The following is a 24,429-nucleotide window of genomic DNA, read 5'->3' as shown; positions in this document are numbered from 1 at the left end:
AAGACCTGCTGGCCCTGTGAGCTGGCCCAGGGTCGTAAGTGGAGAGACCATGAGAGCATCTGATTTAGCATTGCACTTACCTTCCTTCTTCCCAGAGCCAAGAGGGTCTAAGGACAAAGGGAGTTGTGGCCACAACTGAGAAAATAGCAAGGCAGTAGGCCTGAGTCTGGATACACTTGTTTATCCTCAGTTAATGAGATAGAGCACCCAAGGGACTGTGGTCAAACCAACACACCAGCACCACCTCCACCCCAGGCAGTACCCTGGCTCTGTGCAGGATGTGCAAGAATGAAGCCTGTGCTTAACACATAACAACGATGGCAGCTAACACTTATTGAGCGGTTTCTATGTACCAAGCCCTGTCCTAAGGACTTTTCAAACATAGACTGATTTAATCCTCACAACCTTGTGGTATCTGCTATTATTATACCATTTTAAAGATGAGGAAACCAAGGCCCAGGAAGGTTAAGTAGCTTGCTCAAGGTCACATGGTTACTACTAAGTGGTGGAATCAGGATTTGAACCCAGGCTATCTTCTGTGCATGGTCTTTGCAATACTTCAGACCCGGTTATTCAGGGCCACAAGGACCCTGAGTTCAGCTACGTGCTGATTCTGCTACCTTCTCCTTTCTTACACAGAATGTCTTCAGGGGTGAGGATGTACTAAAGAGAAGGAAGTCTGGTACACTTTTAATCTGCAGCCTCTAATTTGTATGTCTTTTAGGGACGCCTGGATGGCTCAGCGGTTGAGCGTCTGCCTTCGGCTCAGGTCCTGATCCTGGAATCCGGGATTGAGTCCCTTGTGGGGAGTCTGCTTCTCCCTCTGCCTGTGTCTCTGCCTGCCTCTCTCTGTTTCTCATGGACAAATAAATAAAATCTTTAAGAAAAAAATAATAATTTACACATCTTTTATTCTAATTCTCAGTGTGACAACTAACAAAGTAAAGGGTTTGGAGAAACACCTACTGAGTCCCTATAAAGTTTGTGCCCACAGAACTCATCTAGTTTCATGAAATCTCCAAGATAGCTTTGCAATGTACCTACGATTGTGCCCATTTTGCAGATGAGCAAACCGAGACACAGGGAGAAGGGCATTAGTTGCCCAGCAGAAGAAATGGGTTTGGAATCCAGGTCCCTCTGATTTCAAAGAGGAGCTGGAGAAGCAACAAGATGTAAAGAGGTAGGGAGAGGGGAGAGCCAGTGGCCACAGGAGCAGGCAAGAGCACCAGGTGAGAGACCTCGCCAATGAGGAGGGTGCTGCCAGGAGACTCTCCCAAGCCCTAGGAGTCTCAGAGCCGGCCCCACCCCCGTAGGCCAGGGTGAAGGGCTGGGAGGGACGATGGGACTCCTGTCCTGCTGTGGCTCGGGAGTCCTGCTGCGACTTGCTGTAACACCAGAACCCCGGTGTTTATGGGACGGCAAGCACGGCCCCCTCCACCCCAGACGCCCTCGGGGCGGCACCGCGGCTGGCTCTGGTCAGCATCAAAGACCAGCAGATGGGCAGGCGGACCAGCGCGCAGCCAGCGCCCGGGGGGTGGGGCGCCACCGCCGAAAAGGACGCCCCACTGAGCGGCGAGCGCGGACCCCAGGGCGGGCGGAAGACCCCCTCCCCGCCCACTAACGAAGGGAAGAAAGGGGCCCGCGGCCCCACGGCTGCCCTCCCTTCTCCCTCTCTCCGCAGCGCTGAGACGAGGAGGGGTGCTCACGGACCCCCAAGCCTCCGACAGGCCCCCTCCTGCCTCCCTCCTTTGTCACGTCCGGCTCCCCTCCCCCCGAGCCCAGCACGCGCCCCCGCGGGGTCGCCCCAGCGCTCACCCAGCGGCAGGCTGATCCGAGGGACGAGCGCCGGAGTCGGCGGCGGCAGCGGCAGCAGCAGCACGAGGAGCAGCAGCAGGAGCAGCGGCGGCGGCCGGGGCGGCAGCGCACCCCGCGGGGCGGGCGGGCGGCTCCCCCGGCCCATCGCGGCGCTCGGGACAGCGGGGAGCGGCGGCGTCCTCCCGGCTCCGGCTCAGGTGGCTCGACTCGCTTCACGGCTGCAGCCCCGCCCGCGGACCTGGGGAGGCGGGGCGGGGGCGGAGCTGCGGTCACGTGACGGCCCGGCGGCGAGCGCGGAGCCGGGGCCGGAGGAGGAAGTGGGCGGCGGGCCCCGCCCCTCCCCCGCGCTCGGGGAGCCGGAGGCCCGAGGGGCGCCGCGTGCTGCGCGAGCTCGGGGCGCGCCTGGAGGGCGCCGGGCCCCGCGAGCGGTCGCCGCCGAGGCCGCGGGAACTGGCCCGCCTTCTTCGCCCCCGCCCCTTCCCGCTCCCCTGCGACCCCCTGAGCGCGGGGTTGGGAAAACGTGTGGGTCCGACTCCCTGGGCGCGGGCGCCTCCCGAGGGTTCCGGCCTCGGTCTCCATCCACGCCCGCATCCCCGCCCCCGCCCCCGCCCTCACCCCGTGCTGGTGCCCCGGGCACCCGCTCGCCCGTGACCAAATGAATCGTCCGAACCCGGACTGACGACCAGGCTAGTTGCTTCTGCGTCAACCCACCTTGGGTCTTGGCGGGGCGTTCACTACGGGGTCATCCACGTCTAGAATTCTGTCCAGACGAAACCGAACCATGGGTGGGGGTGGGGGGTGGGGGGTGGGGAGCGGGGAGCGGGGCAAGTTCAGCTTAAGTGGGATAACTGCGTGTACTGTGCTGCAGAGGACGTCTGACTTCCACAGCCTGCAGGGTGCCCGTCGGGGAAGGTACTCCCACAGGCTGGAGTGGAATCCCACGGGCACCCCCACTTAGAAGAGGTTAAGGTCCCGGACGCCTGGGTGGCTCAGTGGTTGAGCGTCTGCCTTTGGCCCAGGGTGTAATCCTGGAGTCCCGGGATCGAGTCCCGCATCGCGCTTCCTGCAGGGGCCTGCTTCTCCCTCTGCCTGTGTCTCTGCCTCTCTCTGTCTCTCTCGAATAAATAAAATAAAAAGAGGGAAGGTCCAACCACCCCCAATCTTCGGGGCTCCTAACATCCTCAGGGGTGGCGCTTAGTTCTGCCGAGATGGGGGTGGGTGGGTAGGGAAGTTGTCAACCTGCAGCCTGGACCACCTAGCGGGTCCCTATCAGCATTAAAAAGCAGAATAACAAATATCTAAGTGCAGTGATCCCTGAAGATCAGAAAGTGTAGAAAGTGTTGGGAAACCTGTTTTGACTTTTCCTAAAGTTGCACAGGATGGCAGTAAAATTTAATTCTTCCTGTACTTCAAGTCAAAGGTAATTTTGAAAACCTCTGCTAGGCTAGTCATTTCAATGACAGTGGTGAGGGTTCTCCCAGAATTGGCTGGAAAGTTCCTCTTCACAACCAGCCAAAACTAGTCTCCTCAGAGCTCTTTTGCTCTCACCCTACCCCCAGGGCTCAACACATTCTCTCCCACAGGGTGGCTATCAGATTCCACAAGGCCCCAGATCCCCTCTCCTAAATCAGGCTTCCTCAGGTTCCATGATTTCTGTATCTCCACCATCCCAACACACCCCCCACCCCGTGGACATGGTACAAGCTAGTAGCACCCGTTTTATAAAGGCGCTCCCAGCCCTGGACGCAGAATTCCACACGGGATGTGGGCAGTAACAACCGCCTGGAGTTCTAACATTGCCAGCCTTGGACACTTTTCCTCTATTAATAATGGTGTCAATCTGTAGCCAAATATACCCAAGCTTCTATCTGCAGCGGGGATCTCTGTCCTGAACTCCAGATGGCCTCAACATTTCTATGGGGCTGTCTTGTCTGACAGGCATCTCATATCCAATATGTCCTACACTAAGCTCCTGAACCCTTTTCTCTCTCTCCCCAAAATGGGTTCCTCCTCTGTGAGCTTTCTCCATCTCATTTAATGCTAAGTCCATCTTCAAGTTGCTCAGGCTAAAAACCTTATGACTTTGTTTCCTTTCATTTCCTTACATCTGACCGATGTAAATCCATACTGACCATTTACCACCTCCCAGAAGAGGGGCAGGGGTGTTACTCTCAGCCCTCTTTCTTCTGGTTACTGTAAGGTCCTCCTAAGTGCTGTCTCTGCTGCCACCTCTGCTCCCCTGCGACCTAGTCTCAATGCAGCAACCAGAGTCTTTCAAAACCGGTAAGATCATGGCATTCCTTTGCTCAAGAACCTCCAAGATTCCCTGTCTCACTCAGAATAAAAGCCAAAGATGTACAGTGGTGTACAAGGCCCTATGTCATCCTCACCTCCACTGCTCTCCTCCTACCCACTCTACTTCAGACACACTTCCAACCACTCCTTTTAAGACCTTTCTGCTGGCTACTCCCTCTGCCTAGAGCACTCTACCCTCAGACAGCCACATGACTGAGTCCCTTGCTTCCTTCAAATCTTTGCTCAGAGACCATCTTCTTGAAGAATCTGAACTCCCACCCCCCACAGTCCCTTTACACTGAGAAATTTTTTTTCAAAGCATCTCATCACCTTTGTTGTGGTTTTTCATTATTCCCAGAAATCCCCACCTGCCCCCACCCTCCAGCACCAAAAATGTTGACTGAGGAAGGCAGGAATTTTTGCCTATTGGGCTAGTTAATTAACATTGCCCAAGCCAATAGTGCCTGGCATATGGTAGACCCTCAGTAAGTACTGATTACACGAATGAATGAATATAAGTCATGAAATATTGCTGGCTCATGTCAACTAACAACCAGAGCTACTTTTCAATATCAACCTTGATCTAGTAAAGAGTTCCCCCAAAACCTCAAATTATGCAATTAATGTTTTCAACCTAAGCACAGGACTTCATATTTAAAAGATCTCCTTTAAATCTACTGGTTCTGGTCCAGATTTCATCCTATTGAGATCATTTTGAGTATTTATTCTATTATCATAGAATTCAGCTTCCCTTCCCAGTTTGAATCATCAATAAATTTGATAATTTCTTAGCCTTTATTCGAGTCATTCATAAAAATATTTGGTGTCAGGTTGCCTGGCTGGTTCAGTCAATAGAGCATGAGGCTTTTGATCTTGGGGTTGTAAACTCAACCCTGTTGGGTGTATGGATTACTTAAGAATAAAATATTTTTTAAAATTTTAAGTGAGCAGGGCAGCCCTGGTGGTGCAGTGGTTTAGTGCTGTCTGCAGCCTGGGATTTGATCCTGGAGACCTGGGATCAAGTCCCGCGTCGGGCTCCCTGCATGGAGCCTGCTTCTCCCTCTGCCTGTGTCTCTGCCTCTCTCTCTCTCTCTCACTCTTTGTCTCTCATGAATAAATAAATAAAATCTTAAAAAAAAATTTTTAGGGGATCCCTGGGTGGCGCAGCGGTTTGGCGCCTGCCTTTGGCCCAGGGTGCGATCCTGGAGACCCGGGATCGAGTCCCACGTCAAGCTCCCGGTGCATGGAGCCTGCTTCTCCCTCTGCCTGTGTCTCTGCTTCTCTCTCTCTCTCTCTCTCTCTCTGTGTGACTATCATAAATAAATTTAAAAAAAATTAAAAAAAAAATTTTAGGTGAGCAGACCTAGTACCTACTCTCCAATAAAAGGTACCAGGTCGGGGGGTGGGGGTGACTGGGTGGTAGGCACTGAGGGGGGCACTTGACGGGATGAGCACTGGGTGTTTTTCTGTATGTTGGCAAATTGAACACCAATAAAAAATAAATTTATTATTAAAAAATAAAAATAAATAAATTAAAAATTTTTTTTTTAAAAAAGGTACCAGGTCTCCTTGGGGAAGGCGAGCCTGGGACATTTTGTTGGGCCCAAAAGCAAGGAAGTAATTAAAGACTAATGGGGTCATATCAAAAAGATATAGGCCCAGCTTTATGACTAAACAAGATAATTTGAGAATCAAAAACCATTGGGGATTTACCCCAAAGATTCAGATGCAACGAAACGTCGGGACACCTGCACCCTGATGTTTCTATCAGCAATGGCCACAATAGCCAAACTGTGGAAGGAGCCTCGGTGTCCATCGAAAGATGAATGGATAAAGAAGATGTGGTCTATGTATACAATGGAATATTACTCAGCGATTAGAAACGACAAATACCCACCATTTGCTTCAACGTGGATGGAACTGGAGGGTATTATGCTGAGTGAAATAAGTCAATCGGAGAAGGACAAGCAGTGTATGTTCTCATTCATTTGGGGAATATAAATAATAGTGAAAGGGAATATAAAGGAAGGGAGAAGAAATGTTGGGAAATATCAGGAAGGGAGACAGAACATAAAGACTCCTAACTCGGGGAAACGAACTAGGGGTGGTGGAAGGGGGGAGGAGGGCGGGTGTTGGAGGGGAATGGGTGACGGGCTTGAGGTGGACACTTGACGGGATGAGCACTGGGTGTTTTTCTGTATGTTGGTAAATTGAACACCAATAAAAATTAATTAAAAAAAAATACAAAATAAAAAAAAAAAAAGAGAATCAAAAACCATACTAAAGTAATGGGTTCTAATGCATCAAAATAAAACAATCCATTAGTCCGCAGTTAAACTCAGGAAAACAGAAAGAAGAGGTAGAAAGGCAGCTTTCCTTTATAGAGGACTGTTGGCTGATAAATGTAGAAGAAAGAGAAGACTTCAGAAAGTCTGGATTCAAGCAAGGGTAATCAATCAATGGATGCTAAGTCACTGGGTAGGTTTTTGGGAAACATATGAATAAGATCTCAAAGTCTGTCCTACAAGTAAGTGACTTACTAATTACCAAAGGGAAAATGTATCTCTGACGGAGAACTCTGGTAGCCACTTTCTTAACTAAATGGTCTAAAGTAGCATCACCAGGGGCACCTGGGTGGCCCAGTTAAGCGTCTACCTCCAGCTCAGGTCATGATCCCAGGGTCCTGGGATCAAACCCTGCAGGCTCCCTGCTCAGCAGGGAATCTGCTTCTCCCTCTCCTCTCCCCTCGTTCATGCTCTCTCCTATCTCAAATAAATAAAATCTTTGAAAAAGTAAGTAGCATCACCAGTAATGTGACTGCCTGACACCATTTATCTCCTGGTATGATGCAATAAGAAATACACAATATCATCAGTCCTTGGAGCTCTTCTGGCAAAAGTGTTTAACCCAGATCTAATGATAAGGACACAATCAGATCCAGTATTCTGCAAAACAACTAGCTTGGACTCTTCAAAGTCAATCCAGTTAAAGATAAAAAAGACACAGGAACTATTTTAGGTCAAGAAACTAAAAAGACATGATAATTAGACAAAATATGTGAACACTGATGGAATCTTGAAAGAAAAAAAGAAAGCCATTCAGAATTGGGGAAAATGTTAGGATGTACTGTGTCTTAGATATTATGGGCCTTGATAGGCCTATAATACTGCTCATTTTCTTTGGTATGATAATGGCATTGTGGTTTCAGGAGAATGTTATCATCCTTTAGAGATGCCTGCTGGTTTGTAGAGGTGAAGGATCATGATGTCTGCAACCTACTTTCAAATGATTCAGCAAAATTAAGTGTGTGTGTTAGAGTGAGTGTGACTGCCACAAAGTTTTAACAATTGGTTAATATAGAAAAGTTATAGATGTTTTATATCAGTGTTTTGTAAGTTTTGGGGGGTTAATTGGGTAAGATGGGGCCAAAAGCAGGGCACCTGGTTGGCTCAGTGGTTGAGCGTCTGCCTTTGGCTCAGGGCGTGGTCCCGGGGTCCTGGGATGGAGTCCCACATTGGGCTCCCCTAGGGGAGCCTACTTCTCCCTCTGCCTGTGTCTCTGCCTCTCTCTGTGTGTCTTTCATGAATAAATAAATGAAATTTTAAAAAAAGAAAAAAGAAAGAAAAGAAAAGATGGGGCCCAAAGCAGAGCCCAGTGCCACTGGAGATCTCTATCAGGGTTGAAACTGAGCAATATCTTTTGTAAGTTGAACAAGAACCATGTGTCCTACCTGCACTCCTCAGCCCACATTTCTCCATATTATCCACAAGAATATTATGAAAAAAAATGCAAGAAATCTTGTTGAAATCAAGGTACTAGCTATAGCCTTTCCTTTCAGCTTCTGCTTACCATTCTTACCCACACAGGGTGAGTGGTGAGTGGCACATGTTCAATTAGTCATTGTTGAGCGCCTGCATCTCTGCATCAGCTAGCTCCCCAAATGGCAGCAAGGCTGGTTTGCTCTAGTGTCTTGGCAACACATGGGTTGTCTGGCTGCTCGGCTCATCCCCAAGGAGAGGAGGCAGAGGCTGATGTGGCCTCACTTGGTGTTTAATTATACCTGGCTCATGGCTGCTCAAATGCTTCAAGTACATCTTATGCCAAGCAGGTAGTGGCCTCTTGAGGCCCGTGACCAGTCATGTCTCTGGAACCCCGCTGCCTAGCATGGCACTCTGGCAGGGCCGACAAAACGAGGGACCCAACTCTTGGCCTGCAGAAGTGCCCTCCAATCTGTGCCCCCAGTAAGGCAACCTTGGCCCTGTGGGCTCCCCTGTCTTCCGTTAGCGTGCTAATTTGTTCTCCCCGGGCTGGAAAAAACAGGAGGACGACTGAGGAAAACCTCATTTGAGCTGACTTCCTGTGGGCTAAAGAGTGGTTCCCAAGCCAACGCTGTCTCTCCTGTTCCCCTTTGCCTCTCTTGGATGTAGGCAAGTCTTTCTCAGCCAGAACATTGGGGTTTATAAAGAGCTCAGGGGCAGCTTGGAAAGACAGCATAAAAAGAGATGAAGAGAAAAGCAAGGCTTCCGTGCTCCCGGTCAGCAAGATGAAGCTGTCAAGCTTGGCCCTCACCCTCCCCATCCACACTCACACAGCCCTCACCCTTCCCATCCCGCCCTCCTTCTCTCTCTGTCTCTCCCTTTCTCTCCCTCTCTCTGGCGCGCGCGCACACACACACACACACACACACACACACACACACACACACACACAAGAAGCACACAAATGAGAGGTAAAATATACACGAGAATACATACAAAGGGACCAAATGAAACTTCTCGATGGTGAGAGATGTTTGGACTTGGGGGCACAGGCCTAGTGGGCAGACAAGGAAACTTCAGGGATGACCAGAATATCCTCTATCTTGATCTGGGTGTTGGTTTCAAAGTGTATACAAATGTTAACGTGTTTTGAGCTGTACACTTAAGATCAGTGCATTCTCCTATATGTAAATTCATATCTTATGCCTGTTATCATGGGAAAAAATAAAAACAAAAAACAGGGATGCCTGGGTGGTGCAGTGGTTGAGCATCTGCCTTTAGCTCAGGGTTCTGGGATCAAGTCCCACATCTGGCTCCCCACAGGGAGGCTGCTTCTCCCTCTGCCTGTGTCTCTCATGAATAAATAAATAAAATCTTTAAAAAACAAAACACAAAGAAGCCGGAAGGTTAAAAAACAACAAAAAACCTCACCTTTAGTATCAGGTGGGAGAAGAACAAAATGAGAAGACCTACAGGGGCTCCTGGGTAGCTCAGGCAGTTAAGGATCTCTTGATTTTGGCTCAGGTCATAACCTCAGGGTCATGGGATTCAAGCCCTGTGTCTATCTCCAGGCTCAGCATGGAGTCTGCCTGGGATTCTCTCTTTCTGTCCCCTCTAAATAAAATCTTTTAAAAAAAGAGAAGAGCTCCAGAAGAGGAAGAGAATGAAGAGACTACAAGAGGAGAAGAAAATAAAGGGAAGTGAGGGTAAAAATATAAAGCAAATGAACACACATACCCATTGCCTCTCCAACCTGCTTAGCACAAAGGAATACAGCAGTGGACACAGGCATAGGGCAGGTGCTGGCAGTGGAATGGTCAGGACACAGCCTGCTTCCCAAGCAATCGATATTCATTAATCATCTATAGGTACAGGTCCGGGCCAAGTGCAGGCCGGCCACGTCCTTGGGCATGGATGGCTCCTGCCAGGCGGCCCCTGGCCAGGCCTGCCTGCTCTCATTCCCACCCAGGGCAACCTTGCTTTCCAACTCCCACAATTCTACTCTGGGAGTAATTGCTTTGTTTGTGGCCATGGGGGGAGGGGCCTCCTGCCAAGCCCAGTGGAGCCTGAACCCAGAGGTCCCATCCACCCCCCTCTGGAGTGGCACGGTGCTCCTCCCCATCCCGGGTTCTGCTGGCAGGCTGCCTGGCCAGGCCTCAGACACGCATTGGCTGTGGTCCAGCTCCCTGGGCCTTGGCCCCGGGCCACCACCCCTCATAGCCCTGGGCCCTCCTGATGCCAACCTGCAGCTGTAGCTCCCCCCCACCTCCCAGCTGGGCACACTGCTGGTGTCCTCTCCCCAGAGGCTAGGCAGTGGCTCAGCTGCTGCATCAATACATTTTGATGAGGAAGTGACACCAGCCGGCACACGCTGTGTATGCTTTTAAGTCCGCCAATGGCTTCCAGATCCTGGAGGCTAGGAGCCTCTTCGGGGCAGCACCCTCTGCAGCACAGGGCATTCACAGGGTCAGTGCGAACACTGCCTTTAGATCTCATGGGCAGCTTTTAACTAGAGCCTGGCAATACATGGAAATGGCTTCATCTCAGATCCCCACTCTCTTCTGACCCACTAGTCCCTGGGTTTCTTGCTCTGGTAGGTGGTAGGATCATCAGTTCAAAGCACACAGTTCTCCTGTCAAAAGAAGAGTCTCAGCACCATCCATTACTTTGTGGACTCTGAGCAAGCCACACAATGTCCCTAAACCTCATCTTCCTCATCTGTGAGATGGGAACACCAGCAGTCCCTCCCGGGGCTGAGCAGAACTGATGAGAGTCCCTGACATACAGGGACTGGCGGGGAGGCACATGGTGAGTGCTCCACGAGCAGAACCATGCTTCCTAAGGAGGCAGCTCACCTCACCTATCTGAAAGTTGCCACAACCTTGGTAACTCTTAACCATCTTATGTGCTCAACCCCAAGGACCCCCTTCTGGCCTCTCTGCTCGGATACAGCCACCTCCTGCAAACCCGGTGCTGAGTCTGCAACTCTCAAAGGGAGAAGGAACCGGCCTGCCCGGCCCAGGCCCTGGCTGCGCCTGCTGTGGCGAAAAGCCTGCCACCCAGTGCCAGCACCGCTGGGGCCTGTTGGGGCCTGAGTTGGCCACTCCCTGGGAGGGGATCCCCCTGCCCCACAGGGCTGTGGTGTAACCGGCAGGGCTCAACCTGTCCCTGTCCTGACACGGTAGAACATGAAGTTGCCACTGTCACTCCCCTGCCCTCAACCCAAGTTCAGGAGGGGCTGTCTGTCTGCGCCTGCAGGCTGGCTCACAAAGTGGGTCTAGAGGGCCTGGGTAACTGGGCTGGCTGATGCTTGGCACCTGCCACCTGGAAAAGGCACAAGGTCTGCTCAGGGACTCTCCTTCTCTGAAACCACTGCATCTACTCATAGGTGGGAGGTAGATGTTCTAAGGATGCAGGAAAGCTTGTTTCCATTTTGGCTTATCAGGCCTGAGGCATCTCCTTTCCCAAGATCCCAAGAAATCTGGAAGTCATTTCCCCATTTGCCACCAAGTTCTTCCTCCTTGAATCCCACTCTGAGCTCCAGACTCCTGGCCATCACCCCATGAAGGGAAAGAAGGCCTGGGCCAGCGCTCTTCCTCCACCCCAGGGAACTAACCTCCTTTCCAGAAGCCCGCGGCTCTCCCTTCCCAAAGATGAGGGGCTCTCTGACCCCTGTAGTTTCCTGGCAACTTCAGGTCACCCAGTGGCTGCCACTTTCTCCCAGAGAGATAACCTTGCTCCTGGTTCCAGGGCTTGCTACGGAGTGGGCCAAGACAGGCAAGCCCATCAGGGTGGTAGGGGATGGAACAAGCAGGTTCTACTAATTTCCTGCAGTTCCCAAGACAGTACTACTGCCCTGTTTTGCCATGGTGGAGCTGGGTACACCTCACCCGCCATACCACTCAGTGGTATCAAGAGATAACACTCACAGAGTTGGTGTGATGACAGCAAAGATCCATGCTTGAACAATTATCTTGTACACCAGACATCCTGGCCCAGGACTCCCAGCAACACACTGATGTATTTTAAGTAAACATCGGGCTGGAGTACACTATGAGGCCCCAAGTGGGCCCACCTTGTCCAGAGCAGAATCACTACAGAAGAGGGGCTCTAAGGGGCCTGGGCCACCCAGCTACATAGGGATAGCCCCCGCTCCTCCAGCTGTGTTTCCACGGGGACCCCATAAACCCCCTGAATGAAGCAGACCCACCTTGTTATTCCCAGACCCTTCCTCTATGAATTCTGCTTTAGTTCTTTCTTGCCAACCTATGAGTAGTAAGGGTGAGCTTCAGGCAGCTGTGAACCCTAAGAATGATATCTTATTTCTAGTGAGAGGCATCAGAGCTTTCATCTGATTTCAAAAAGATCACTGTTCCCTTCCCCCCACAAAAAAGGTAAAGAATCATTTCTTTTGAGGTATGCTAATCTGCAGACACAGGGACCTTTCAAAATTAGCCTTTATCAGGTAAAAAGAAATTATATCTCATTTTGGAGTAGTTTTATAACCTTGATACGAATTGTTTGGCATACTATTCCACCTAAAGCAAAGTTGACATGTATAAGGCTAATGTTTGTTGAGTACTTACTATTCATTGAGAAGGCACTGTGCTGAGCTTTTTCTGTTCATTTATGTAATTTTCACAACAGAGTGAGATAGGAATTATTATATATCCCCACTTTTGAGATGAGAACCCAAGGCACAGAGAGGTTCAGGGACTTCCTGAGGTCACACAAGTAATAAGTCAGGAGTAGCACCAGAACCCAGATCTGGATCCAGAACCCACACAGATACTATACCTATAGTTAGAATTTCAACCAGGGTTTTGTCTCAAGTTATAGCCATCATCCTCTTGATCATATAAGTTGCTGTCCCTTTCTTTCCTTCCTTCCTTATTTCCTTCCTCTCCTCCCCCTTTTCCCTCCTTCATTTTTTCCCTGCCTCCCTTCTTTCAGTCGCTCAGTGAATATGTCTTGTGCACGTGTTAAGTGCTGCTGAAACTGAAGCAAACTGACAAGGTCGCTGCCTTCATAGAGTTTATAGTTCATCAGGATCCCTAAAACTCATTTCCAGAGAATCCCCATCCTGGTCCACATTTGTCTAGACACTTTCACTCACTTGTTCCTTTGTTTCCCAACAAAGGTATTGGCCAGGGCCCCCTTGGCAGAGCCCCAGAAGTGCTCCCAGGCTGTGCAGGCTAGACTCATGCTGTTTTCAGCTGATTTCCGGAGCCACTCCTCTGGGCTCCTGCCGCACTGTGCTCAGATTTCCATTAAGGCACTCATTGTGCTGTAGTGAAACACTCATTTACACATCACATCCCTCTCTGGCCATCTCTTTTACAAGCTTCTTTGAGCTTAGGGACCAGGCCTGCCTGACGCAGGTTTTTCATCTTCTGCCCCAGCGCAGAGCTTGGAAAACAGTGGGTACCCAGTAAATGTTTAATAAATGAATAAATGAGTTTCCTGCTCTAGCTGACTGCCTCGAATCACTTCCAAATGATTCATTCAAGTGTTTCTTCCTGGATCTCTTTTCCCACCTCCCTCTTCTTTTCAAAGGAAAAGGCACTTCACTGATGTGGGAAGTCCCATTTCCCTGCTTTAGGGCAGCCAAAGGGTTTCTCGCGCATACAGTCTGAACAGATTTGTTGGCTTCAGAAGAAACAGTATTTTGGAGAGTTGCTGAATGCTTGGCTGTTGGGGATTTATTTAAGGCAATCCTGTCAGATATTACATTAAAGCAAAAGCCCCAAGGCACAGGACCTACATATGAGGGAGAGGAGCTCTTCTAGCTCTCCCTGAGGCTCCAGCCATCATGGCTCATCTCTAGGTCACCTGTTGCCAGTGTCCCATCTTTAGATCACCTGTCACCAAAAGCTTGAGCCCTAGGGTTGCAAGAAGACTCATCCCAGATTTCCCTGAACTTCAGGAAAATAACCACCAAAGGCAACAACTATGGCCTGCAAGACAGGATACTGGGTTCAAATGCTTACCTTCCCAGGCCATGGTCACCTTGGGAAATAATTTAACTTTTCTGGGTCCAGTTTTTTTTTTTTTTTTTTTTTTTTATGAAAGTGAGGTGGAACTTGGTAGATCCCTACACTTCTTCCAATTCTAAAGCGTCAATGGAAAAAAAAAACATATATTTTTAATCATGCACTTCACCATTCTTGCGGCATTTGACTCTTACAAGAACTCTGTGATCCCTAAATCAAATTACCTACTCACATTCAGGTTCGGAAAATGTGAGCAGAGGGCTGATGACCCTCCCCAGGTTAATCGAGGGCTTCTGAGTCTTTTTGCCAGACCAGAATGGCCTGGCACGAGAGTAGCCTCGTTTCCAGGATCCCAACGTCTTTCCTTTGTAACCCCAAATCCACGTGTCACTCGGAGAGAAATAGCCATGACAAAAGCCTAGTTCAAAGGCCACCTCACGACCGTTTCGAGGAAGGGCCCAGGCTTTTCCAAATCCCAAATGACTTCCCTCCCGGGCCAGGATGCTGCCTCTCTCTCCATTCCGGATTTGGGAGCAGGGGGGAGGGGGCAGGGGGGAGGGGGTTGGGAGCGGGGAGCAGTAGGTGCTGGCACCCCTACCAGCTCTCGCGCAGAGGCCCCCGGTGGCCATGGGAACCAGGGCCCAACCTCCCGCGCTGCCATGGCAACAAGCTCCCCCAGTGGCGGGCGCCGGTGCCCATCAGAGCGTGCAGGTGGCGCCCTCTCGGGAGCCGGCCCGGCGGGCAGCGGGGGCGGCGGCGGCGGCCCAGCCCTCGCCCGCCCCCTCCCGGGGCCTCGGATCCCCACCGCCCGCCCCCGGCGCCTACCTGCGAGGGTCACGGCCCCCGCGCAACCACCGGCCACGGCAGGGCCGCCTCTGCGGCGCGGCTCCTCTTCCCGGGCCGCCCCCCGGGCTCGCCTCGCCTGCCCGGTCGGCCAGTCGCAGTCCCCAGGGACGCAGACTGTCCCCGCGAACACCCTCCGTCCCGCGCGGCGTCCCCGGAAATGCGGGGCCGCGGCCAAGCCCCGCCCCGCCCCGCCCCGCGCCTGTTTATGGGAACTGCCCGGAGGCGCCCTCGGGCTCGCCCCGGGCCACCCGCCCCGGGCGGGGACCGCCACTCCGCTCTCGCCGCTGCGCCCGCCTCCCCGCGTCGGGACCTGAGCCCACGACAGCTCGCCAGCCCCAGGAGGCCGCGGGGGGCTGCGGGGCTGCGCCGTCCCTCACCTTGGGAGGCCGGACCTCAGCTGTCTGGGGCCCTTCCCTACGGGGCACGCCTGTCGGCTGCAACCGGCGGGCTGGGGTTGGAATCCTACATCTACTACCACGTACCTGGCTGTGTTACCTAGGGCGGGCCCCTTAACCTCTCTGAGCCTCCAGTTACTTATCTGCAAAGTGGGCATCAGAATAGTGGAGACCTCACAGGGTTGTGGTGAGAAGTGCAATTATGTAGGCACACAACTGGCACTTGGTCAGCTCTCAACAATAGCAGTATTGTTTCCAGTTAAGAGGCAAGTGAGAGCCGAGCTCAGAGCCACCCTCCACGAAACCACCCACGTCTCCGCCCGCGGTAAATAGGGCTCATTGCGTCCCTTTCACCTGCAGCGGGCCACGCTGTGAGAGTGAAACGAAAGCAGACCTGCGGGAGGGGTGAGAGATAGGGTTATAAATATCCAGCATTTATCAAGTGACCTTGGCTCGTCCCTCTCCAGCCCCGTGCATCCTGGCTCTGTCTTCCAGGAAAGCAACAGCCACTCTCAGGGCGGTTCCTGAAACAACCAGTTTTGGGCGTGTTAAGTGGATGAGCCGGCCAGAGCTGGCTGGTCAAGGGGATGGAGAAACAGGAGGGCAAGTGTCAGCCTCTTCCCCAGCCTGGCCTGGCCTTCCTGGGCCTAGCCTGCCCTGGCCTGGGGGGTAAAACAGAAAACACAATGAAAAATACCCATAATTTGGGGTGTTGCATGGCTCAGTCCTTTAAGAATGAGACTCTTGATTTGGCTCAGGTCATGATCTCAGGGTCCTCGGATCCAGCCCAAGCTGGTCTTGAGGAGTCTGCTTGACATTCTCTCCGTCTCCTTCTGCCCCTCCCCATTACTCATTCTCTCTCTTTCTCTCTCTCTCTCTCTCTCTCTCTCTCTCTCGTAAATAAATAAAATCCTTAAAGAAAAAAAAAAAAAAAAACACCCCCACAATTTCACCTTCCAGACCAGAATGACTCCAGCGTGGCCCGTAGAGCAGCCTGTGTTAATATTTTCTAAGACTTTTTTTGAGAAAGAATTTATATGTAATAAAGCTCACAAATCTTAAGTCTACTGAGTTAATACGTTGGTGACTATCCTCTTTTCTATGCATAGTTTACATTTAAACCTTTTAGGAAAAAGGGGTGCCTGGCTGGCTCAGTTGGTGGAGCATGCAACTCTTAATCTCAGGGTGTAAATTCAAGCCTCATGTTAGTGGTAGAGCCTACTAAAAAACAAAAACAAAAAATACCAAAAACAAACAAACAAAAAACCTGGTTTTTAGAAAAAGGATTATTCATTGTATACTCTTTTGTCACTTTTCCCTAGGATAGCAATAGATTACAGATGCTTTTCTGTAACATTAAAAATCCTCGCATACTGGGGCACCTGGGTGGCTCAGTGGTTGATCACACTCAAGGCGTGATCCAGTCCCACACTGGGCTCCCTGAGAGAAGCTGGTATCTCCCTCTGCCTGTGTCTCTGCCTCTCTCTATGTGTCTCTCATGAATAAGTAAATGAAATCTCTAAAAAAAAGAAATCTTCACATATCTTCATTTTTAATGTACTCTATCACAAGAGCATAGCATACATTTTGAACCAGGTCTACCACTGGGCATCTCTCTTGTTTCTAATGGTTCATTGCGGTTAAATAATGTCCCTATGAACGTCCTTATCAATAAGCCTTTCCATACTCCCTCAATTATTTCTTTTTGTATCATGTATTCTTCCTTCCTCCTCATAGTCTACACTTAGGAGTAAAACATGCTGCATTTATAGCTAAGGCAGTGCACTTCATTTGTGCAAGACTTTAAAATTGGTGCATTAGTTTTATTAGCACTGCCTTCCCCAAAATGGGGCAGGAGTTGGGGAGTGAGGACGAGAGGAGATGCTAAAATTTAGCACTGTCAAGTTCCCACCACAGAGAGTGTATTGTGTCCATCTGAGCCAGGACTGCTCCAAAGAAGCTTGTGGAATCTAGGCCTCCCCTATGGGACCTCAGAGCTCCAGAGGGCTTAGGCAATGGTGACCCATTCTCTCCCCAGACTAGCCTGAAGCCCTCAGGAAAAGAATGTTATCTAAAACCTCCCCTCTCTTCCTTCTCTCTCCCTATCATCCTTTCTAACCTCCTCTCTGGCCCTCTTTCCTGCCTCTCCACCTCCAACCTTCTTCCAGCCTTCTAATGAAAAAAGGGGAAAAATCTGTTATGCATTGAAAAAAGACCTTATCTTTAATATTATTGATCCCCTCCCCCAATCCCACCCCCTTCCAGGGCTGTGGGACCTCAGGTGCAGAAAGGGTTGAGTTAATCACCTCAGTTCCCAGCACAAGGTCCCCATTGGTCAGCACAAGGTCCCTGATTAATGTAGCTGTTCATTTCCTTTTATCCGCTCCACTCCTCCTCCCTCTCCCCACAGGCTACTCTTCTAGGGTGTTTAATATACATGCCTTTGTTCCTACGCATTCTTGCAGAATGTATTATAGAATTGTGTGGCTATACATGTTAAAAAACTTCTGTATTTTGAAATAATTATAGACTCCCCAAAAGCGACAAAGATAGCATACAGTGCCCTGCAAACACTTCCCCCAGCTCGCCCGCAATGATGATGTTATATAGCTATAGTACAATAGCAAAACCAAAGAAACTGACATGCGTATAATACTGTTAAACAGATGACAGATTTTATCATTGAGTTTTCAGCAATTTTTATAATGCCTTTATTTGTGTGTGTGTGTGTGTGTGTGTGTGTGCATAGTTCTATGGTATTCGATCCCATGAATACAGTTGTGTAACCACCACCACAATCAAGGTACAGAACTGTTTCAACACTACAAAGGGTCTCCTTTGAGGCACCCTTTCATAGTCACACGCCCCCCACTTTGATCCCTGAGCCCTGGCAATTACTAATCTCTTCCCCATCTGTATTGTTTTGTCATTTCAAGAATGTTATATAAAGGGACTCCCGGGGGGGGGGGGGGATCCCCGGGTGGCGCAGCGGTTTGGTGCCTGCCTTTGGCCCAGGGCGCGATCCTGGAGACCCGGGATCGAATCCCACATCGGGCTCCCAGTGCATGGAGCCTGCTTCTCCCTCTGCCTGTGTCTCTGCCTCTCTCTCTCTCTCTGTGACAATCATAAATAAATAAAAAAATTTAAAAAAAAATTTTAAAAAAAGGGACTTCCGGGTGGCTCAGTGGTTGAGTGTCTACCTTTGGCTCAGGACGTGATCCCAGCGGTCCTACCCTGCAATCCATTGAGTCCCCACAGGGAGCCTGCTTCTCCCTCTGTGTATGTCTCTGCCTCCCTCTCTGAGTCTCTCATGAATAAAGTATTTAAAAAGAATGTTATAGAAACAAAATCTTTTAAGATCGACTTTTCTTACTAACCATAATGCCCTTATGATATATCTAGGTTTGGGGGGCTATTACAAATGAAGCTGATAGGAGCATTCATGTACAGTTTTTTTTTAAAGATTTTATTTATTTATTCATAAGAGACACAGAGAAAGAGAGAGGCAAAGACATAGGCAGAGGGAGAAGCAGGCTCCCTGCAGGGAGCCCAATGCAGGACTCAATGTCAGGACCCAGGGACCACTCCCTGAGCAAAAGGCAGACACTCAACCACTGAGCCACCCAGGCATCCCTTTGTACAGGTTTTGTATGAATATAAATTTCATTTCTTTGGGATATTTACCCCAAGGCTGCCATTGTCTTGTGGTAAGTAAAGGTTTAGTTTTATAAGAAACTACCACATTATTTTCCAGAGTGACTGTACCACTTTACATTCCCATCAGGAATATAGAAAAGATCTAGTTTCTCTACATCTTTGCCAGCATTTGGTGTTATCACTTTTATTTTTTAGCTGTTCTAATAGGTGTATTGTGATAGTTCATTGTGGTTTTAATTTGCATTTTCCTGATGGCTAATGATGTTGAACATCTTTTCATGTGTTTATTTGCCATTTGGGTTTCTCTCTCTTTTTATTTAATAGTTTTTTTTTTTAAGATTGTATTTATTTGAAAGAGAGAGCATGCACCAGCAGGGAGACAGCAGAGGGAGAAGGAGAAGCAGACCTCCCCACTGAGGAAGGAGCAAAACGTTGTAGGGCTGGATCCCAGGACCCTGTGATCATGACCTGAGCCCAAGACAGATGCTTAATCAGCTGAGCCATCCAGGCGACCCACCATCCATATCTCTTCTTTGGTGAAATATCTGTTCATGTCTTTGGCCCATTTCTACTTGGATTGTTTTGTATTTTTATTTACATAAATGATATCTTGTTATATATCTTTTTTTGGGGGGCGGCAAGCTTTAATATTTCAAGGACATCTCAAGTGACTTACTGGTGGGGTTACAGAAGCTTCCATTCATGCCACCACAGCAAGAGTCAAGAATTCTGAAAGTTGAAGCAATTACTGCTTTGGATACATAACAATATATTAAAGCATGTCAGAAAGTACAAAAAAGGAGGCATTCAGCAGGGCAAAAACAAGCAACAGGCTGATTGTCCTAACAGAAGCTCTTTCTAGACCTCAGTCCCAGGAATTAGAGCTGCCTCAGCCAGAGAGAGGTCCAGATATGGGTTTTGATGGATTCTTATTACAACTAGTCAAAGGCAAGCTAAAAAAAAAAAACAAGGTTCACATGTCCCCCATGACTGCCCTTGGATCTTGCAGCAAAGAGAACATTTGGTTACTTCTCTCATGTAGGCTAAGCAAGAACCCAGTGGCAGGACTTAGCCAGTGATTCTGACCCCAGGCTGACATCTCTGGGCCCGAGTGAGCTCTGAGCTCCTCTGGCAGGACGGCCTGGAACTGCCCCTGCACCAGCATCTCCACAATCTGCTCCTTTGTGTGAATATTGGGTCTCAGCCACTGTCCAGCAAGCTCCTGGAGATGTCTGAGGACATCCCTGGGCCCAGCTGCATCCTCAGAGCGGAATCTCCGGAACCTCTGCCTAGAGGCTGCTGCATTGGGAGGATTCCTTTGTGGCATGGTCTCCAGGTCTTCAACAGAGTCTGCATTGAAGTGCTCTGGTGGAGCCTGGACCTGGTGAGCCAATACTAGGACAACTTCTGGCTCCTCGGCTATCATCTGATTTGAAGGTGACCCTGTTTTATCATTCTGGACTTCTTACTTCTTTGTGTCTCTAGGTACCCTTCAGTTTCCATTCTGGAACTCTGGAAAAGGATGTCTCAGACTCGTGCAGGTGCCACCTTGGAGGGCAGGGGGTGGGTTATTGGGGGGGCAGGGGCTCCTCGCCACCAGACTCGAAGCCCGAAACCGGCTCCGAGAAGAGCTCTTGTTATATGTCTCCTTTGGTTTCTTGTGTTTTATTTCTCAGGCCCATCCATGCTGCTATGGGTACATCTAATCTACTGCTCCTAGCTACTACAGAGTGCTCCAAGGTGTGCATCCACAGTTTATCTATCTGCTTCCCCAGGAATGGACACCCAAATTGTCTACAACTCCCCACCCTGGTAAATAACTCTGCAGTGAATATCTTCTTCCTCTCTACCTTGAAAGAGTTTTCTTTGAGATTATTCCCAGGGTATGACTTGCTCTGGAGTCACAGGCCACCCTCTCCGCAAGCCCACTGGCCCTGGACCCCTGGACCCTCCCAATTCCTGACATTTCCAGCTGTCTCATTTTAACAATCTAAACTATATAAAATTATAAAGTTGTTTTATTTATTTATTTATTTAGTGGGCTCCACACCCAGTGTGGAGTCAGATGCTTAACCAACTGAGCCACCTAGATGCTCCTATAAATGTTGTTTTAAAATCAACTTTACCAGGGCACCTGGGTGGCTCAGTCGGTTAAGCATCTGCCTTTGGCTCGGGTCATGATCTTGGGTTCCTGGGACTTGGGGTCTTGAGATAGAGCCCCATGTTGGGCTCCCTGCTTGGCAGGGAGTCTGCTTCTCCCTCTCCCTCTGCCTCTTCTCCCTGCTAGTGCGCTCTCTCATCTGCACTCTCTCTCAAATTAATAAATAAAATCTTTGTAAAAAATTTTTAAATCAACCTTACCAAGGTATAATTCGCATTCAATAATATTAACACATGTGATAAGCACATTTCCATGAGTTTTGATAAGTATATACACTTGTAAACACAATCCAAATTAAAATGTGAAACATTTTCATCAACCTAAAATGTTCCCTATGCCTCTTACTCTCAATGTCCCTTCCTTGCTCCCCACAGCCACCAATCTGATTTCTTCTTATTATTTTTTTTCTTTATTCATGAGAGACAGAGAGAGAGAGAGAGAGAGAGAGAGGGAGGGAGGCAAAGACACAGGCAGAGGGAGAAGCAGGCTCCCAGAGGGGAGCCTGATGTGGGACTCGATCCCAGGTCTCCAGGATCACACCCTGGGTCAAAGGCAGGTACTCAATCGCTGAGCCACCCAGGCATCCCTGATTTCTATCACTATAAATTACTTCTGCCTTTTCTGGAACTTCATACAAATGCAACTGTACAGTATGTACTCTTTTGTGTCTGATTGCTTCACTTCGCAAAATATTTCTGAGAATTGTGTCAACAATTTATTATTTTTTATCATTAAATAGTATTTATTGTACAAATATCAATTTGTCTAACTTACTGATGAACATTGGGGTTGTTTCCAGTTTGGTAAGTCTCGGGCTCCTACAACTAAACCTAACAACTGTTTTAATTTGTATTTATTGGTTTTCTAATATATCTTAACATCTCTCTTTTTTTTTTTTTATCTTAACATCTCTTATGTTTATTAGCTTTTAAATTTTTCCTTGTGTAAATCACCTATTTCCATCTTTGCTCATTTTTCCCCATTTGAGTCCGAACTTTTTCTTTCTTATTGACTTGCAGAAGTTCTTAGCATATTCTGAATTTAGATATTAGTCCCTTGTCAGCTTTAAAGATTTTATCATTTATCTCTATGCCCAAGGTCGAGCTTGAACCCATACCCTCTAGATCACAGTTGTATGCTCCACTGACTGAGCCAGCCAGGCACCCCTCTTATCAGCTTTATTTTTTTTTAAAGATTTTATTTATTTATTCATGAGAATACACAGAGAGGAGAGAGAGAGAGAGAAAGAGAGAGAGGCAGAGACACAGGCAGAGGGAGAAGCAGGCTCCATTCAGGGAGCCTGACATGGGATTCAATCCCGGGACTCCAGGATCATGCCCTGGACCGAAGGCAGGCGCTAAACTGCTGAGCCACCCAGGGATCCCAACATATCCATCCTTTAATCTTTAATTCTGATTCATCAGACTGATCCATCTTTTCGCCTTATTGTATGTGCCTTTGTTTTGTTTTAAAGATTTTATTCAGGGCGGCCCGGGTGGCTCAGTGGTTTAGCACTGCTTTCAGCCCGGGGTGTGGTCCTAGAGACCCGAGATCGAGTCCCATGTCAAGCTCCCTGCATGGAATGGAGCTTGCTTCTTCCTCTACCTGTGTCTGTGCTTCTCTCTCTGTGTCTCTCATGAATGAATAAATAAAATCTTTAAAAAATAAAGATTTTATTAATCTATTTGAGAGAGAGAGAGTGAGCATGAGAGAGCATGGATGGGGTGGGAGGAGAAACAGACCCCTCTAGTGAGCAAGGAGCCTAAAGACACAGGGATCTCCATCCCAGGACCCTGGGATCATAACCCTACCCAAAGGCAGACTCTTAACTGACTGAGCCTCCCTGGTGCCCCTAGTATGTGCTTTTGAATTTTGTTTAAGAAGTTCCTTCCTGGGTGCCTGGCTGGCTCAGTTAGTTGAGCATCTGAGTCTTGGTTTCGGCTCAGGTCATGATCTCAGGCATTGGGCTCTGTACTCCACGCAGTCTGCCAGAGATTACATCCTTCTCCCTCTCCCTCTGCTCCTCCCTCTGCTCTCTCTGTTTCTCATAAAATAAATAAGTAAAATTAAAAAAAAAAAAGTTTATTCCTGCCCCAAGGTCACAAAGTTATTTTTTAACATCTTAATGTTATTAACTTCATAGTTTTCTGGACATATTTAGGTTTTTTAATTCATATGAAGTCCACATTTTCATGTGATGCTACGTTTTTTTTTAAGATTTGAGAAAGAAAGAGATAGCATGCGCACCATGGTGGGTAGGGGCAGAGAGAGAGGGAGAGAGAAACTCAAGCTGACTCTGCACTGACTGGCACAGAGCCTGATGGATGGCTGAGCCACAACCAGGAGATAACGACCTGAGCTGAAACCAAGATATGGACACTCAACCAACTGTGCCACCAAGGCACACTATGATGCTGAGTTTGGAATTCAGTTTTATTTTTTTTTCTACAAAGTGAACCACTTTCCCCAATACTATTTTCTTGTGGGTCTCAGACTTGAACCTCTATCAAAATCAGGAAAATGCTTGTAAAAGCAGATTGCCAGGCTCCACCCAGCTGATTCAGTAGGTCTGGGGTAGGACCTGAAGATCTGCATATCTAGTAAGTTCCCAAGTAATGAGGTGATGCCACTTATGCAGGCAGAGAAAGCACACTCTGAGAACAAATGCCCTCAACAAAAAACTTTGAACCTCATGGATTTTGTTCTCTGGCTCACTGGCATCTCCATAATGGCCTATGCTTCTTGGCTATGCTTCATCTTGCACTCCTCCCCTACCTACTGCTGGTCTCCCAGGACCTGGGGCTCCATTCACATGTTTTATGATCACTTCCCCTTGCCCCACCTGAACCACAGTCTTCCAACCTCTGGTAAAAGCCTTAAGATTGTCCACCCTCCTGGCCATTCCCCCATAGTCCCTGGAGACTTCGGCACATGGCTCCCCTTCCTTTTTTCCACCTAAAGCCCTGTCATGGCCTCAGGTGCCTTCAGCATCCACATGGAAGACGTCCTGCAACTGGTTTCTCAGGTCTCCAGGGACCTCCCCCACCCCAAACCAGCTTTTTACCATCAATAATGGTTCCATCACCAAGACCCAAATTCAGGCATCTCTCTCCCTGGCCACAATCTCTGTTCTTTCCAACTTTCTGGTTTTCCACACTGCCTCTGACCTTTTTGAGACTTCACCAGCATCTCCGCCTTCTCCCCACCCATTAGTCTTTCTTCATTCTCTTCTGACCCAACTCAGATGCCGAGATTCACCACTGCAACAACCTTTCCTAAACTCCCCTGCTGCCCTATTTTCATTGCCAGGCACAAGCTCTGCATCAGCTCTGGCCTCTACCTTCCCACTACCTCTTCCTGAACAGTGGTTGGGGAGCTTCACTTGGGGTGGGGGTGGGGGGAGGCTCCACTGCAAATCCAGGTCACCAGGTCCCACTGACACTCCACACTGCTTGCTGGCCTACCTGGTGCTCTGCTCACCTCTGAGGGCTGCTGTCTGCAACAAGACC

At 49.1% G+C, this 24,429-nt stretch overlaps 1 protein-coding gene across 1 annotated transcript in view; it reads right to left on the bottom strand.

Moving 5' to 3' along the window:
* Positions 1 to 14,850, bottom strand: part of SEMA4B (semaphorin 4B) — a 37,079-nt gene extending 22,229 nt beyond the window's left edge. The window contains exons 1-2 of the mRNA XM_026000864.2: positions 14,687 to 14,850; positions 1,816 to 2,053 (exon numbers count right to left, since the gene is read on the bottom strand). Coding sequence (XP_025856649.2) covers positions 1,816 to 1,960 — 145 coding nt within the window. The 5' untranslated portion in view covers positions 1,961 to 2,053; positions 14,687 to 14,850. The remainder of the gene's footprint in view (positions 1 to 1,815; positions 2,054 to 14,686) is intronic.
* Positions 14,851 to 24,429: the final 9,579 nt, after the last annotated feature.

This window comes from Vulpes vulpes, chromosome 14, assembly GCF_048418805.1.
Source record: "Vulpes vulpes isolate BD-2025 chromosome 14, VulVul3, whole genome shotgun sequence".
NCBI classification, from domain to species: domain Eukaryota; kingdom Metazoa; phylum Chordata; class Mammalia; order Carnivora; family Canidae; genus Vulpes; species Vulpes vulpes.
This window is presented reverse-complemented; position numbering and strand designations above follow the sequence as displayed.